At 34.6% G+C, this 16,267-nt stretch overlaps 2 protein-coding genes and 2 pseudogenes across 3 annotated transcripts; all 4 read left to right on the forward strand.

Annotated features, from left to right (window-relative positions):
- Nucleotides 1–807: 807 nt before the first annotated feature.
- On the forward strand, nucleotides 808–3,340 carry LOC143898870 (uncharacterized; annotated as a pseudogene).
- On the forward strand, nucleotides 3,315–8,737 carry LOC143898755 (odorant receptor 13a-like; annotated as a pseudogene). The gene is made up of 4 exons (XR_013257287.1): nucleotides 3,315–3,769; nucleotides 4,061–4,160; nucleotides 4,354–4,476; nucleotides 8,600–8,737. The product of XR_013257287.1 is annotated as an odorant receptor 13a-like (transcript).
- LOC143898752 (uncharacterized) lies at nucleotides 8,638–11,888 on the forward strand. Its single transcript, XM_077408438.1, has 4 exons — nucleotides 8,638–8,811; nucleotides 9,179–9,290; nucleotides 9,488–9,641; nucleotides 10,270–11,888. Exons 1-4 carry the CDS (start codon nucleotides 8,638–8,640, stop codon nucleotides 10,412–10,414), a joined length of 585 nt encoding a protein of 194 aa, XP_077264564.1. The 3' UTR covers nucleotides 10,415–11,888.
- Nucleotides 11,889–12,698: 810 nt separating this feature from the next.
- Nucleotides 12,699–14,059, forward strand: Prosalpha7 (proteasome alpha7 subunit). The gene is made up of 4 exons (XM_077408437.1): nucleotides 12,699–12,880; nucleotides 12,972–13,054; nucleotides 13,237–13,628; nucleotides 13,711–14,059. The coding sequence occupies exons 1-4, from the start codon at nucleotides 12,860–12,862 to the stop codon at nucleotides 13,977–13,979; spliced, it is 765 nt and encodes a 254-aa protein (XP_077264563.1). The 5' UTR covers nucleotides 12,699–12,859; the 3' UTR covers nucleotides 13,980–14,059.
- The last annotated feature ends 2,208 nt before the right edge of the window (nucleotides 14,060–16,267 follow it).

A 16,267-nucleotide genomic window follows, 5' to 3' on the forward strand; every position in this document is an offset into this window, starting at 1 on the left:
TCCATTTTTAATATGTAACAAATTGTTTGCATTATATTTTATAAGTGTGCTCAAAAGAATTGACAAATTCTTTTTAGATTTTGAGATAAAAAAGTTAAACAAATCGTGAGATAATTTTAAAAAGCTAATTAAAATTACTAAATAAGTAATTCTTATTAATTAGTATTAAACAAAGAGAGAAAGAGAGAAAGAAAGAGAGAAAGACGCGGTGTTTAACATTTTAATTAATGAAATTAATTACCGCAACATTTCATGCACTCATAAATTTTCCTTATAAAACGAGTTACAACGTAAACGACAAAGTATATTTAAAAAAATCACGCTTTGACGCTTGAAATATTGGACGACTGGACGACAAAAGTGGAGAAACAAGTGATATTAAAAAATGCCTGAGTCATCTGATAATCGTTATGCCTTCCATGTTTTCATGCACGTGATGTTGGTACATGGTCTTTCGGAAGATTGATTTAAGAACTCATTTATATATGTAAAATTATAGTCACTTTCTCGTATAGGGATGGCACATATAACAAGAATTCTAATTATTAGATCGTATAATTTGATTAGCCTGAAATTTCTTTTTATTTCTCCTAAATTTTAATACCTATGGCTTTCTTAACAAGCGATTATTAATTTCTTCAGGAAAAAAGAAGATAAATCTTCGTAAAAGTTGTATACCAGAAAAAATATAGATATTTACATGTATAATAATGTATGCAACAACATGTATGACTTCTCGAAATATGTTTAATATTATTTTTAACATCGAAATCCGCGATATATAGTTAAAGAATATATTTAGTGACCATGAGAGCCTCATATATTCTTCGTTGCCATTCGCTTGCAAACTTCTTCGACAGAGGGAACCTTTGCAAGTGAGTAGCTCGTTCTCTCGATATTAATACCATACCTTATATGCTATTTTATTTAAATTTAATCATTATTTTTGATAGTTGCCAAAAATATGAAAGAATCATTGCATATTGTACAACAATTTAAATAGATTCCGAAATAACTTTTTGAATCAGTAATGGAAGTGCTTTTCAAAAACACAAAATAATCTGACTTTCTAAAATTTATTATAGATATCTATATTATTTAATTTATTTTTACTTATATATTTACTTATTTTTATATCGTTATCTTTACACGCAGCGTTTAAAATTTAAAAAATTGTATGTTACAGGAATTGTAATTGAAAAAAAATGTCTAAATATATATTAGTAATGTCTTATACGTCTTCCAATTTGCTAATAACTGAGGTACAATTACATATTGGGGGAGGATTGGAGAGAGATAACTGTATTGTTATGCTTAGTTTGCTTCCTATAGTACATCAATACAATATTCTCGAAGAGCATGCGTCGTCAAGACTGGCATTCATGCGCTTGTAAAAGATGGGGTCCTTTCAGTTACTTTGACATCGTCGTCGCGTAAACCTCAAGGGATGTCAATCGAGGTCGGTTTAGATTTGTCTAAGTTCTTTGAGTCTAAATACTTCATAATTCTTTTTATAAAATATTTAATGCTTAAGAATTCTGCGAAATAAATAAAAATGCTAGTGTTCTCTAGTTTTTAGATTATTAAAGTTTACTCGGAGAAATAGAGTGTATCTTGAAGAAAATTATTTATTAAATTGCTTATCGTTCTTATATTCGCTAGTTTCACTTTATTTTTAATACAAGAGTTACTTCATTTATTAGTATGTTAACGTGACTTTTTCCTTTCTAACGGTTCATCAAAATATGTAATGAAAAAAGCGTTTTATGAAATGTCACATATGATTGCGAAAAGAAAGAAAAAAATTTTCTCTCGCTTTATCTTTGTCTAAAAAAGGCAGATTTGGAGCACGCGTACGGATGGAACCGTTATACAATGATGTTTATGGGCATTTGGCCAAAACATAGAAGTCTCAGTCAAGCTTCGAGTTACAAAGCGATGGTCCCTGTTCTACGATGTTCTGCTTCGTCTGTGCACCGCAATCGGCCAATTTGCCGCTCATTTGGGGCGACTTTGACTTGGTGGTAGAAAACTTGTCCATGGCAAACATAACGATTACAATCGCGCTGTTGAAGACCATTATATTTTGGTCTAACGGTGGACGTAAATATTCATTATGTCAATTTTCATATACGACAGAAATATTAGTCTCCATTTGTTTTAAATCAATGTAACGCGCATAATGATTCAACAGTAAAATCGCAAAAGTATGGAGTATATTTTTATAAATTTTCTAGCAAGACAAATATAATCAGAGTTTTGCAGCTCACACAAGCAGTCGTAGTTTTCTTTTCTTTTTTTTGCAATAAATATACTAAAATAAATATAATCACTGAAATGTTTATAAAATATACTTGTTCTAATAACTCACAAATACTAATTCGTTTAAAGATCATAACTTATTCAATATCATGCTTCATACTTGTAGTTAGAGCGTATTTTGTGCATCTCCAGCTCTGAAGTAATTTTTACGAATAATAACGAGGTCTGTTCAAAAAGATTCCAAACTTTGTCTTTATAATTTTGAAGGGTTTATTTACAATTTATTCAGTTTTGTCTCCTTTGAAATATGTATTTTCTCAGTGATACACCACTTCCAATGCCACTTCCACTTCTGCAAGCAGTCCTGGTACGTATTTTTCAAGATCGCACGCAAGTCCGTCTGCAAATTTTCCTTGATATTTTCAATTGTGTCAAATCTTCGGTCTTTCAACGTGGATTTCAATTTTAGAAAAAAAAAGGTCCGCGAGGGCCAGGTCGTGAAAGTAGAAAGGCTGATGAAGCACAATATCATCTTTGTTTTGGTGCAGAAATGATGAATCAGCAGCGATGCGTACACGAGCGCGTATATCGTGGTGAAGGAACCATGAATTGTCTTTCTACAGTTCGCAGGCCTTTTTCTGACATTTTCTGAATCTGACTCTCGCAAACTTTTTCTTCAAAACGAAATCCAGTGTTGAAAGAATTCAACACTTAAAGACGTCAAGGAAAATTCGTAGACAGACTCTTATGCGTGATCCCGAAAGGGGTCGCGTGCCAGGACTGCTTCCAGAAGTGGAAACGGCGTTAGGAGTGGTGTATCAACCGAGAAAGAACATATTTCGAAAAAAAAGATTGAATAAATTTGTAAGTAAACCTCCAAAAATTATGAAGACAAAATTCGAAATCTTTTTGAACATTATACTTCGTATAATTGATGCAAATAATAAAATTATTGAAACAGAGAAGTTGTCTCAAGATTACGCGGCGGAATCAGTTTTACAATATGTATATAAGATTGGCATAAATCTCTTCAATTAACATTCTTTAAAAGCCCTAAGGAAGCTTATATCATACATGACGAAGGACTGGAGCGCGACCGTGGATAAACGAGACCGCAGAACGATGTTGGACATAGCGAACGTCACCAGGAAACTGTCGATAAGAAGCACCGTGTTCGTTTACATCGTAGTGATAATCTACGTCGCATTTCGATACGTGGTAATCCGACAAACCGGTCGCCAACTATTATTCTATCGCGCGTACTTCCCTTACAACATGACCAAGAGTCCTTCTTACGAATTGACTCTTTTCGGCCAATTCGCGGGCACTATGTATGCGGCAACTATACTTACACGACAGTGGACACTTTCATTGCCACCTTAGTGCTCCACGTACGCGGCCAGCTTTCGAATCTGCGTCGCGAGCTGACAAATCTGTGCACCTACACAAAGGCGGATTTCCAGACGAAGCTGGGAAAGATCGTGAGAAAACACGTATATCTCAACAGGTGAGGTCGGCTAAGCGAGAAGCAATGTAGAAGGATCAAAGTGAGGGATTATTTATCTCGCAATATATATCGAGGGATTAGAGCTCGAAATTTTCGGCTATAATTATCTTATTTCTGATATTTTGCTTCGGTAAATACACAATGTGCAAAGCACAATAAGCAAATGTCAAATTATTTTAAGAGATTTTATATAGAAATGCTACGAAGACATAAATCGTTGAAAGCACAAACGTGATTTATAAAAGACTTTTATAAGGAATGTTTGTTGTGATAGTGACGTTTTTTCATAAGATTTGCAGAAACAATCGAAGACTATTTCAACATGATGCTTTTGATGCAAATGTTGGGATGCTCGATGCAACTTTGTTTTCAGTGTTTGCAGGCGTTTATGGTGAGCCACGAAAAAATGACAGATATAGACTACGTTTATACAGCTCGATTTACGTTAAAGTTATAACATCGATGTAAATGGCGTAAATCGGGCCGTGTAAACGTAGTCTATAGTCTATGTCTCTTTAAAATAAATAAAGAGAAAAGAAAAAGAAAATAAATCACTCTGTCGTTAATTTCTCGTTGTTTTGTAGTCAATAATGGGTAAAATGGACAAAGTATTCATCTTCAAATTCGTTTTCCTGTCGTGCTATGTGGTTTACGTGTTGCTGCAATTGTACCTGTACTGTTACATCGGTGAAAAACTACTTATCGAGGTAATACGATAAACATTAATAACTTATTGATTAATTTGTTGATGTAAATCCCGATATTTTGATATATCGATTCCAAATTGCCAAAACTACGTATAGCTTGGATCATATTTCCAAGAATAAGATTCAATTTTCAGACAAATATGAACTGGTAATTTATTGATTAATCTATTGATTTGAAATCCGATACTTCGATCTATCAATATTGCCAAAAGCCAAAACTACGTATGTCTTGGATCATATTTCCAAGAATAATATTCAATTTTTAGACAAATATGAACTTATTGATTGATCTATTAATTTAAAAACCGATATTTTGATATATTAATACCAATATTGTCAAAACTGCGTATTATTTGAATCATATTTCCAAGAACAAGATTCAATTTTCAGACAAATATAAACTGGTAATTTATTGATTAATCTATTGATTTAAAATCCGATACTTCGATCTATCAATATTGCCAAAACTACGTATGTCTTGGATCATATTTCCAAGAATAAGATTTAATTTTCAGATAAATACAAATGCTATATCCCGATATTTTGATTTATCGATACCACATTGCCGAAACTACGTTAAATATGTTGGATCACATTTTCAAGAACAAGATTCGAATTTTCAGACGAATATGAACTATAGTAGTACACTAGTACACTAGTAACTTATTGATTAATTTATTGGCGTAAATCCCGACATTTCGATATAACGACACCATATTGTCGAAATTACATTTTAGATCATATTTCCAAGAACAATATGACAATATGAGATCTATTCTGTATCGGTGAATAATATTATTATTTCAAGCAATAAAATATGTTGTTAATTTATTACAAATTCACGAATTAGACATTAGAATTCTCTAGTGCTGAACAATCCTAGAAAGCGATCCTATTTGCTTCGTTACGACAATATGATTATACTTTAGAATATAGTGTAGTCATTAACTATGGTACACGCTTTCGTGTTAAGGCAATCTGCATGACGCATGATGCCTTAAGCGTTAATAAGCGAGAAATGCGTGTTTCTTTTTGTAACATTTGTTTTTTCTTTTATGTAATAATTAGTTAATTATTTCTTTCAAACCTGTATTATATGTATAAAAATTATGATAAACAACTTTGGTGTCGTGGAGGCTTATGTAATTGATTAATTGATCGATTGTTCTCAAAAATATGCATTATTTTGTAGTATTATTATAGAATCTCATATGGGATCTTTAGTTATTATTATTATTAAATTTCAGTTTGTGCGCGTGTAATATAAATTAAAAAATCAAAAACTATGTGTTTAATAAATAGATAATAAATTAGATCTTTCGTGCTTTTAATTTATAATATGTGTTAAACGCACATATCCAAAATGCTAATGTCTAATGTGAAAGAAAGAAAATAGCTTTATTATAAGAAAAATTAATATGTGGGGTTTTCCGATTAATTCGTGCACAGGATTCATCATGCATCTTCTGATTATATTATTATCCATTATATTTAATGTAACCGTTCTCACATTTTGCCGTTAGCTACGTGTGTTTTACGACTCATGCTTCCCTTGGGATTCTTTAAATCTGACATTCCGGAGCACGAAAATAGCATACGCGGCATATATGCTCGGTCGAGATTACATATTACCGCAGGCCGATTCTGTTCTTTCAACCGGGAGCTCTATAGCGAGGAATGAAATCATAAATCGTTACAACTAACAATCAAATCGATTTTACTTCTTTTCCTTTTTAGATCAATAAATTGATCAATAAATTTAATTTCACGTTTATATATTAAATCAATATATCACATGTTTAATTATTTTAATTTTTGTATTTATATGTTCTTCTCTTTTGTATAAATATAAACGTACGTACATTCTTAATTTGTATTATAAGAAATTTAAATACTGTTTTGATTTTGTGAAGAAATAATTGTTTATGTCTGATAGTTTTTTTTTTAATAAAGAATTATATATATAATTGCACTGATAGCAGAATGTGAAAGAGTTTAAGTTCAAAGGATGCAAAATCGATATCAATTTTAGGTCCTTAAGACATCGGTGGCTTACATGTCATGTATCCATATGCAATGAATAGCTTTGAGTGAAACGGTAATAATCCATGCCATGTCTGATATATGTTTAATGAAATTATATCATTTATGACAGAGAGAGAATGTATATTTTCGAAACAGATTGTAAAAGAATGCTCTGATAAATTAATACTAAATAAACTCTATTAATTATATAATGAATGTGTGATAACAAGATCTAAAAAACCTTTCACATTTCATGAACCGTAAAATTCATTTTATCAGTTTAATGTATAAACGGAGAGAAATAATTTATTAAATAATCAAATAATCACATTACATGCAAATACGCAATACAAACTAAAATATCTCCTCCCTGTTCTACAGCTCCTTTATAATTTTCAATTCTTGCAAAGAATCGTGGGTAAAAGAATTTAAATAGAATGTTTATACTTGTTTATTAATATGCTAATGTGTTTTTTGTTCAATTGTGCATTGTTGCATATACATGAATACAAAATCATTTCATTGCATCATCATATTTGTGTTTTGCGATCTGCAAAGCTTGAATTTTTATTCTATTCTGGTATGACATAAATCCATCGAGCGATCAAAGTAATATTTATCTCGCATTAAAGCGTGTCATTGCACGTGGAAAAAAAACCGATTCCTCGGGACGTAATATGCAAATTCTACAACTTCTGCACGTGCGCAGAAAGCGATCGCGATGAATAAGAGATGTGGAAGGCGCATTACATGGAAAGGAAGAGAGACGAGGGAATGAGACGTGACGAAACGAAAATAGCAGGGCGCAACGGTGACTATTAATGAGGCCTCGTGCAGGAGCCGGATCTCACATTAAGTATGCAGTGGAAGCTTGAGGGAAAACATTTTCCTCGTTTTTTTGCCGGCTTGTTTTTCCGTCCAGACTGTCCGGTCTCGGCCGGGTGCATATTTAAGCAACTTGATCCGCCACGGACGAATTACCCAGAGCAAAGTGCCACACACCGCCGCGTGCATATTTCATGAAAGAGTCTATATAGATCCTGTGATTACGCGCAACAGTTCACGTTACAAGTTCGGCCAACTATTATTCCATCTACGACGGAAAGACGGTGGCACGGTGGGGGTGTTTCGAGAATGTATAACAAAACGGTGTTCTCTGAATATACGAAACTCGCGAATTCTATACTGTCGCAAATGTTCGATCGATAACTCGCAGTTTCAACGTGCACGATCCTCGGGGCGGATCGCGCTTCGTCGCTCCCGCTCACTATATTTTACGTCTCATCGTTCTACATCGCCGAAATTTCGTGACGGAGAAATATATCAAGAATTGCGAGCGGTGCTTTTAAATTTTTGATATTTTAACAATCATATCAATGTTTTTACTTTGAGAATTTGTAACAGTGGTGTTTCGCGAGAACGCTGTAAAATTATATTTCCGTGAAACAGCATCGCGTGTGAGTTTTCTCCCCGAGAAAAGGTCCAATAACGTTTGTCCGAAACAAAGGGGCCGTCGAGCAGATCAAACACTCGAACGAATTTACACAGGTGCATCGCCTATTTCCATCCGTCGGGCATTTTATTCGGGTAAAAGTTTGCGCGAGTGATGTGCTTTCACCGCTTATTTCCGTCAAAACCCGCGAGGAAAGTGCGCGCGGAGAGTATATTATACGACGAAGAGCCTGGAGAGCGGTTAATGAGTGTCATTAACGATTGCGTGGTCTACCGTCACAATGGAGAAAATCAGAAGATGACAGTTAGCTGACTTCGTGCTCAGATGGACGCGGATAAACCGGCGGGCGACTTTACGCTTTGTCGGGAGAGCAACGTGCGCGTCCACAATATAAAAGTACGCTGCCGCGCAGGTCGCAACGTTACTTCGACCTTAAACGCGTTTGTGTTAAAAGTTCGTTATTTTCCTTGGTATTTCGACTTGTGAATGACGAAATATATATCTCGAGAATTAAAGATATCAATCTACATAAGATATAATAGACAGAAATATCGCAAGAAATATTGGCTAATACTTTTCCGTAACAAATCGAAAATGATATTCGCAATTTAAGTGATTGTTAAGATTTACGATCTTCTGTTAAAGACGGCTTGTCGATTACACGTGTGTCGTCGACAAAGAAGATGATAGTTAACGCGAGAGTGCTTGCATTGGTCGCACTGGCAACCTACGGCGTGTGCGCTCATACTGCCGACATTCGAGATTCTTACAAAAGAACTAACGATAAAAATTATGCCGGATCCATGTTGGCTGATATCGCAAAGGAATTCATACAAAGATCAACGACCAGTAGTCAGGTAATAAAAATTAAATGTTATTATATAAGGAATTCCGACGTTATGATCATTTCCAAACAATCGAATGCTGGAGAACAAATGGAAAATTCTTCAATAATAGTGTGTATAATTTGATTTAATTGGCAATAATGTGTCAGTATTATTTTATTTATTTGAGATAATTTATTAAACGAGTATTTAATAAACTGAAGTTCAGAGAAGTACAGATGTGCAATATACACAATGGTGTATTCTGCGAATAATTTAAGATGGATTTTACTTGTATGCCATTCATTTAAAAAGGAAGCTATACGTCTTACGAGGACATTTAACGCTGAATGTTAAACTATCCAAAACTAAATTAAAAGGTAACCGCGATATGTTGCAGGTGCTGAATTTAAATCTCTCGAACTTGCTGCTACTTTTGGTGCTTAAAGCGGTTGTGTTTGGTGCCGGCTATATAGGACATCATGGTTACAAGGGACGTGAATTAGAGGATGGTAATCTCGAAATATAAAACCGTTAATATTCATTCGAACACGCTTTTTGTTGTATCATGATAATTGCATTAACAATAATTGACTACATTGCATATGCGCAATATCAATGTCTCTCTGTCCTCTGGAATAAAAGCTCGGTCAATATGCGCAGAAAAAAATCACGAAGATCATAATTACTTTTTTTCTACTAATTTCAGAAAATATCGTGTCGGAGGGTGAGCTTGCATTAGCGCTTGGATATCTGATTGGTGACACCTGTTTGTACAGAGCAGCTTGCGAAGAGCCACACATTGCGAGAGAGTATCTCGGCGCGGCAGAAATGCTCTTGCAAACAATGAAGTTGATGCCACAGTACGTATACGAAATGGTTAAAGAGAAAATTCTAGAAAATAGGGCATTTGAATAAAATAAGTCTACATCAATAATATAGGTGTTTTAAACCCTAAGCCCTAAGAAATTGACCAGTCACAGTTAATAATTTTCCTCAAATTCAACCGTAATTGGACAATTTCTTAAGGCTTGAAACACCTATTGTAGACTGTGATTAAATATTCTGTGGTATAAAACGGTACTTTTATGGTATTCAAAATAACACCATACTGTCATTATCAAGAAACGCTGGGCACTTTCTAGACCAGAAGTCATATAATACTTGGGTTATTCAGATATATATTCAGATATTCGAATGTAGGGGTACCTTCCTTTTCTTTCGTTAATTATTTTTATTATCTAGGTATGATCAGATAATAATTCTCGTATAAAATAATTATTCTCTTATTATTAATACGAGAATAATCCTACCTTCGTTAAAATTAAATTGACATATTATAGTAATTGATCAAACAATTGTGATTTAATATATCTTACTTTAAACGTTATTTTGAAGAAGAGCCATACTTAGAAAATGGAAATAATGTGCAACACGTTACTGCGAAAACAAAACAACGAATATTGTCAGGAAAAATTTGCATTTCCGCAGGAGCTTACCTGCAGAGCTCAGCTATGAGAAGACAATGGAAGAGTTTCGGAAGGCGATTGAATACGGCACTATCGAGCATTGTCCTCCGGAGTATAGCTGCAAGAAAGAGAATATAAATAATTTCTTGCAAAGCGAAAAACGATAAGACAAATGTCGTATTTATCAAACATTTCGTATAATTCTGTTTCATTTTCTTAGGTTAAGCTATAAAAATCGCACATAAGGATGATGTTTTACAAACAATATTTTATCTTATATCTTATATATATTTTAGAATTATATATATTAATTTTTCGCAGAAATTATTTCATTTTTATTAAATTGGAATAGTAAGAGAAAATAGAGATTATTTTTAAAGTTATAACTTGTATTTTTGATAACCTTAAGTTTTTATACAAAAAATATGAAATCCGGAAAGTTATTATATAATCTCTTTCGCGCGTCTTTTAAATCATTATTATCGAACATGTAAAAATATTTTTTATTATTAATACCACAATAACACGACTTTCTAAACGTATAAACTTCTAAGAAATATGTTTAAAAAAGAATACTGTTTTTCGAACAATAACGTATTCAAAAAACTTTTAATTTTACAATTGTTTCTACATGCTACAAATATATATATATAGATATATATTTTCATTATTAATTTAAATTACTATATTTAACGTTACTGCAATGTGTTGAATATTCAATAGGAAATAATGAAATGGGAATGATCAATTATATATATTATCAATTATATCCGAATATTTCTCCATAATTAACGATATGCAGAATGTAATTAAATCAATGTGGTCAGCACGGCAATATGGCTTCTAATTTGCATATGAGAACACATAATTTAATGTGACTACATGACTGTATATACAATCAAAATCCCACATCAAAATTAAGCTCGTGTTCTGTCGACAGAACCTGCCGATAGGTAATATGAGGTAGACTGATAACAATTTGACATCGTCTGATAAAGCATCTTCTGTGTGTAATTTTTGTTACCTAATATAATTACTGACATCAGAATCTATTTTCGCAGGCTTAGCTATCTGGGCGCATATATAACAGAAGATATAGAAAAATTATTTGCAAATAACATGTATGTACAATTGTCATAAAAAACGACATGATTTAAAGATTAAACTTTCAACTGTTAAAACTTTTAACTTTTTCCCGAATCTGACATTTTATTATACAAATATAATAATAGTACATGTATTTATATTTGTTAAATATTCTCTCTCTCTCTCTCTCTCTCTCTCTCTCTCTCTCTGTCCCTCCCTTAATAAGGGGATCCTAAAGTGAAGGCTGAACTTCCTCGACGTCGGTAATGTCAACATTTCTAATCCTGTTTTCTATGTCATATATATATATCTGTCCTTGTCTAACGAGAGGCATCTGTCCTTGTTTCGGTTGCTGCGCCATCTCTCGCTACACGCAATGTCAACCTGAATGTGCTTTTAGACATATAAAAGTTTATTTAAACTAATTTTTTTTTCTAGGCTTTCAATCTTAGATCTAATTGCACGATATTGTTCTTAAATGTTGTCCCTAGGTCATGCCGGTCTAATTTTGTGGATATTTATTGTGGAAATTTTGTACAAAGCAAATATTGTCGTCACGTATACCAAAAATTAACAACAATATTAATTTTTTCTCGTTTTCGATATAAATTCGATCACCATGACCTAGATTTTGATGCGTACTTTAATTCTAGACAAGAATTTTGCATTTCTATAAAGCCCAATTAAAAGATTAGTGCTAAGAAAAAAAGCCGGTATTACAGACGGCTTTAGGATCCCCTTAATTGCTCACTCGGTGTTGCTATATCCTAGGACCTAGGTAGCAGAGTGACACATTAAATGACGCATCAACAACGTCTTAATAACATGTCTTTAGACGTCATCCTGTTATCTGGGATATTAATTCGGACTTTCAAATTACACTGGAATACATAACCACTTGAGACTCGAATAGTCTCTTAATTATTCAAATGACTCTCACAATTTCAATTTAAACGAGTCAAATATAATCAACGCAAACAGAAAAAAAAATGAACTCCATTTTTATCGCGCGAATAACCGGAGCTGTGCGTTTGCAATTAACATCGCATTGCGCATTTCGGTAGCTTAAAATTCTTGCCTCCCCGAAAAGCAGAGATAGCAATACCACGAAAGAAACTTACGGTTAGATTTGATGGAGAATCTTACTTACTACACAAAGGAAATGACTTGTGTCACGATATTGATAACTTTGGACGAACTTCGACGAAGACGGAGTTCGTTATTCTTATTGCGCCGAGCATCTCGTATCGTATGGATCTCGTACATTTGCTTGTAATTTTTGTCACCAGACGACGCTGAGAGCGCGCGGCTGCCTAACCAGCCTAACCTATTCTGACAGTCGCGGTGAGTGACCACTCCACTAGTCACTAGTCACCACCACCGCCACACCACAGATTGGCGCAGGTGTTGACACTGCTGACTGCTGACTTGTTTGATTTTCGCCTGGTCACGTCGAGACGGACGCGCAAACAATTTTTCGTATTTCGGCCGCTAATCGTCGCTTCCGATACAGTTCCTTTTGAGAGATGAGTTCTATTGGCACAGGAGTGAGTATGCCGCGCGTTGCTCGATACGCGATTGCGAAATGTGGCGTTGACACGCTTGACGCTCGAGATCCTAACCTGACTTTCGTTCCAGTACGATCTGTCCGCCTCGCAATTTTCGCCAGACGGACGTGTGTTTCAAGTCGAATACGCTCAGAAAGCCGTGGAAAATGGAGGGTAAGTTTTGTTCTTCGTGGACTCTCACATAAAATCGATCGCGAAGCGGTACTCGCGTATAACAACGTTATAGCGGAAATCGATGCGACATGCGACGTGTGGAATACCTTAAAATATTAACGAGGAAGAATACACGCGCGTATGCTTTACATTTTATGCGTGTGATTATATTCCCGTTGCAGGACGGTTATTGGCCTGCGAGGGAAGGATGGCGTGGTGTTCGCCGTCGAGAAGATAGTAACGTCGAAGCTCTACGAGGCGGGTGCTAATAAACGGATATTTAACATAGATCGGCACGTTGGCATGGCGGTATCTGGCATAATATCCGACGCGAGACAGATCGCGGAGACGGCGAGGTCAGAGGCTGCCAGTTACAAGGCACAGTACGGAGTCGGTATTCCATTGAAGTATTTGAACGAAAGAGTATCCATGTACATGCACGCGTACACTTTGTATTCCGCGGTACGTCCGTACGGTTGTTCCATCCTGCTCAGTGCTTACGAGACGGACGGTCCAGCGTTGTATATGATCGACCCATCGGGAGTATCGTATGGTTATTACGGTTGCGCGGTAGGTAAGTGAAATATATGTAGTAAAAGAAATTGGAAAGTATAGACGGAAATTTATATATATTCTGTGGTTATATATTGTCCTAGGCAAAGCGAAACAATCGGCAAAGACGGAAATTGAAAAATTGAAGTTACCAGAGATGACGTGTAAAGATTTGGTTAAGGAAGCTGCGCGTATCATTTACCTTGTCCACGACGAGCTAAAGGATAAACAATTCGAATTGGAAATGAGTTGGGTCGGTGCGCATACTGACGGGAGGCATGAACGTGTGCCGGCTGATCTAAAAACTGAGGCCGAAACGAAGGCACGGCAAGCAATGGCGGAAGATTCGGACAGCGATACCGAGGATATGTAAAACGATTATGAATACTGCCGTTAAAATTCTTTGTATTGTAAGCGATAATATTAAATATAACATTAATACACACAATTATACGCACTGATTTGTGATTTTAAATTATCGAAGCAAGAGTAAAGAATGTATTATACTATTCTTACAAATGCTATGGTTTCTGAAAAGCCATGGCTTCTTTTGGTTTCGTTACAATTGCAATTTTTATGGAAACGGGTTGCAAGCTCCTTGCTCCAACCTCTACTTTGGAGAATTGAGCTTGTTTTAAATTTTACAATTCGTACACTTAGTTTTATAGAATGAAACAAATTCCTGGCATTGGTATCCACTCACCTCATACCTTTTCTCATATCCTTTAATTCTCCAATTATTCTTTTACAAAACTGATACATGCATATGTGTCCGATTCGACTCTTGATGAGAGGGTCGATTGACCGACGAAGGCAATGAATACTTTTGCTGAATATGTTTATAAACTTAGTCGGAGCGAGAAAGTGCGTTTGTCTACGCGCGGCTAATTAGTGTGGTGTCAGGCTGCTGTTATAGTAAAGGCACATGCGGCGACCACAATGAAATGAAGGTCGAGGATTCGGGACTCTCTAACTATGAGTCGTTCTCATACACACACACACACAGAGCTATGTAATTATCCCGTTTAGACCTTATTTATCGTTACTGTCTGGAAATTTCTGCCTTCCAAGGGACAATTCATCGTTTCTCGTTAGAGAATCGGGCCCCAGGACTGCTTCTAGAAGTGAAACAGCGCTGGGAGTGATGTATCGATCGAGAAGGAACATATTTCGAAGGAAATAGGGCTGAATAAGTTGTAAGTAAATTATAAAAAATTATAAAAAAGTTCGAGAACTTTTGCAGCAATTAACCTTCACCATCGTGATACCATGCAACCTTCACCATCGATCGAGTGTGATCTCTTTATATAATAACGATAAGCTTTAGCCGACAATAATTAAACAATGAGTGACGTAAATGCATTTTTTTTTATTTAGAGATCTTTTTTTTTAAAGGTCCTTTTCAATTTGAGGTCGATTATTAACGATAATTTAATTAAGCATTTATACCTGTCGAGAAATTTTTTATGAAATTTTTGAAAAAGAAAAAACCTTTTAAAATCAAATAATTCAAAATAAGAAATGGTCTCTTAATTGGCGCCAAAGCCTTGCTTTTTAAAATTTTTTAATTGTCTATCGCATTAAAAGATTATTCGGTATGATCGAGAAGGTAGAAAGAAGTGAAATAATGGATCCTTTATTCTCTTTACCTTATTACTTATTATCTTCCTTTATTAAAATTAATAATGCAAGGTGTAATAAGTAATAAGGTAAGGATGAGAAAGAAAAGTAATTGAAGGGAAAATAAAAAGAGTAGTAAATAGTTAAATTAGACTAATTAGACAGGAGATACAGGGAAAAATGGAATAGAATAGATAAATCATGATATTGTAAGGAGTATAAAGACAGGAAAAAGGAAATAGGACAGGAAACGCGTATTGGAGAAAAAGTGTGAAAGGGAAGGATAGGGTACAATGGGCAAGAATGAGATGCGAAAATATTGGAAATGAAGGAAATAGGTAGGAGAGAGAGAGGGGCGTACGATATAGAAGAGAGGAGAAGGTGTGAAAGTGCGAGGAAATGAGAGATACAGGGAAAAGATTAAGAAATGGTTAGATGAGCTAGGCAAGGAAAGAGAAGTGTAGACGGTGATCGAAAAAATGCTGAGGATGAATATCAATGTAGCATGCGAATACGCAAGGATGTATGAAAAGATAGAGTACGAAAAGAAGAAGCGTAGAATGTCAGAATTATAAAGAGTAATGAGTAAACATGAATGCAATAATTTATAGAAAGTTAAGTAATGTAAGATTTATGACTAAAAGCATGTGCAATGTATAGATGGTGAATAACATATTATTATTATTATTACTATTATTATTACACCGATTCCGTGTAATGTATACATAAGTCTTTCCATTTCTTAGAAGTTTTAATTTTTTACGATAATGTTAAAGCTTTTATATGGAAAAGAGAGGAATGAAAGATATCTCTTTCATTTATCATGTGTATATTTTATGCTCTGTCCATAAAATGTCAAATCAATTCACGTATAAGGAGAATCAAAAAATGTCGTATTCTTCCGCAGATTATTTTGCAAGATAATGTCGTATCTTGTAACTCGAGAAAAATAGATAGAATTTAATCACTGCACGAAGACGCGCAATTCTGCACAATAACTGCACAGTAGTGGCAGTATCTTATATACGTAAATACAAACGG

Source organism: Temnothorax americanus, unplaced genomic scaffold (assembly GCF_048541705.1).
Source record: "Temnothorax americanus isolate GAGA-0224 unplaced genomic scaffold, ASM4854170v1 Scaffold24, whole genome shotgun sequence".
In the NCBI taxonomy this organism is placed as follows: Eukaryota; Metazoa; Arthropoda; class Insecta; order Hymenoptera; family Formicidae; genus Temnothorax; species Temnothorax americanus.

Bases quoted from the DNA above. Each gene is read 5' to 3' on its own strand.
- LOC143898752 (XM_077408438.1), top strand. From the start codon at position 8,638: ATGATAGTTAACGCGAGAGTGCTTGCATTGGTCGCACTGGCAACCTAC. The intron at 8,812-9,178 runs GTAATAAAAATT...GATATGTTGCAG, and splicing joins GATCAACGACCAGTAGTCAG to GTGCTGAATTTAAATCTCTC. The intron at 9,291-9,487 runs GTAATCTCGAAA...TACTAATTTCAG, and splicing joins GGGACGTGAATTAGAGGATG to AAAATATCGTGTCGGAGGGT.
- Prosalpha7 (XM_077408437.1), top strand. From the start codon at position 12,860: ATGAGTTCTATTGGCACAGGA. The intron at 12,881-12,971 runs GTGAGTATGCCG...CTTTCGTTCCAG, and splicing joins TGAGTTCTATTGGCACAGGA to TACGATCTGTCCGCCTCGCA. The intron at 13,055-13,236 runs GTAAGTTTTGTT...TTCCCGTTGCAG, and splicing joins AAAGCCGTGGAAAATGGAGG to GACGGTTATTGGCCTGCGAG.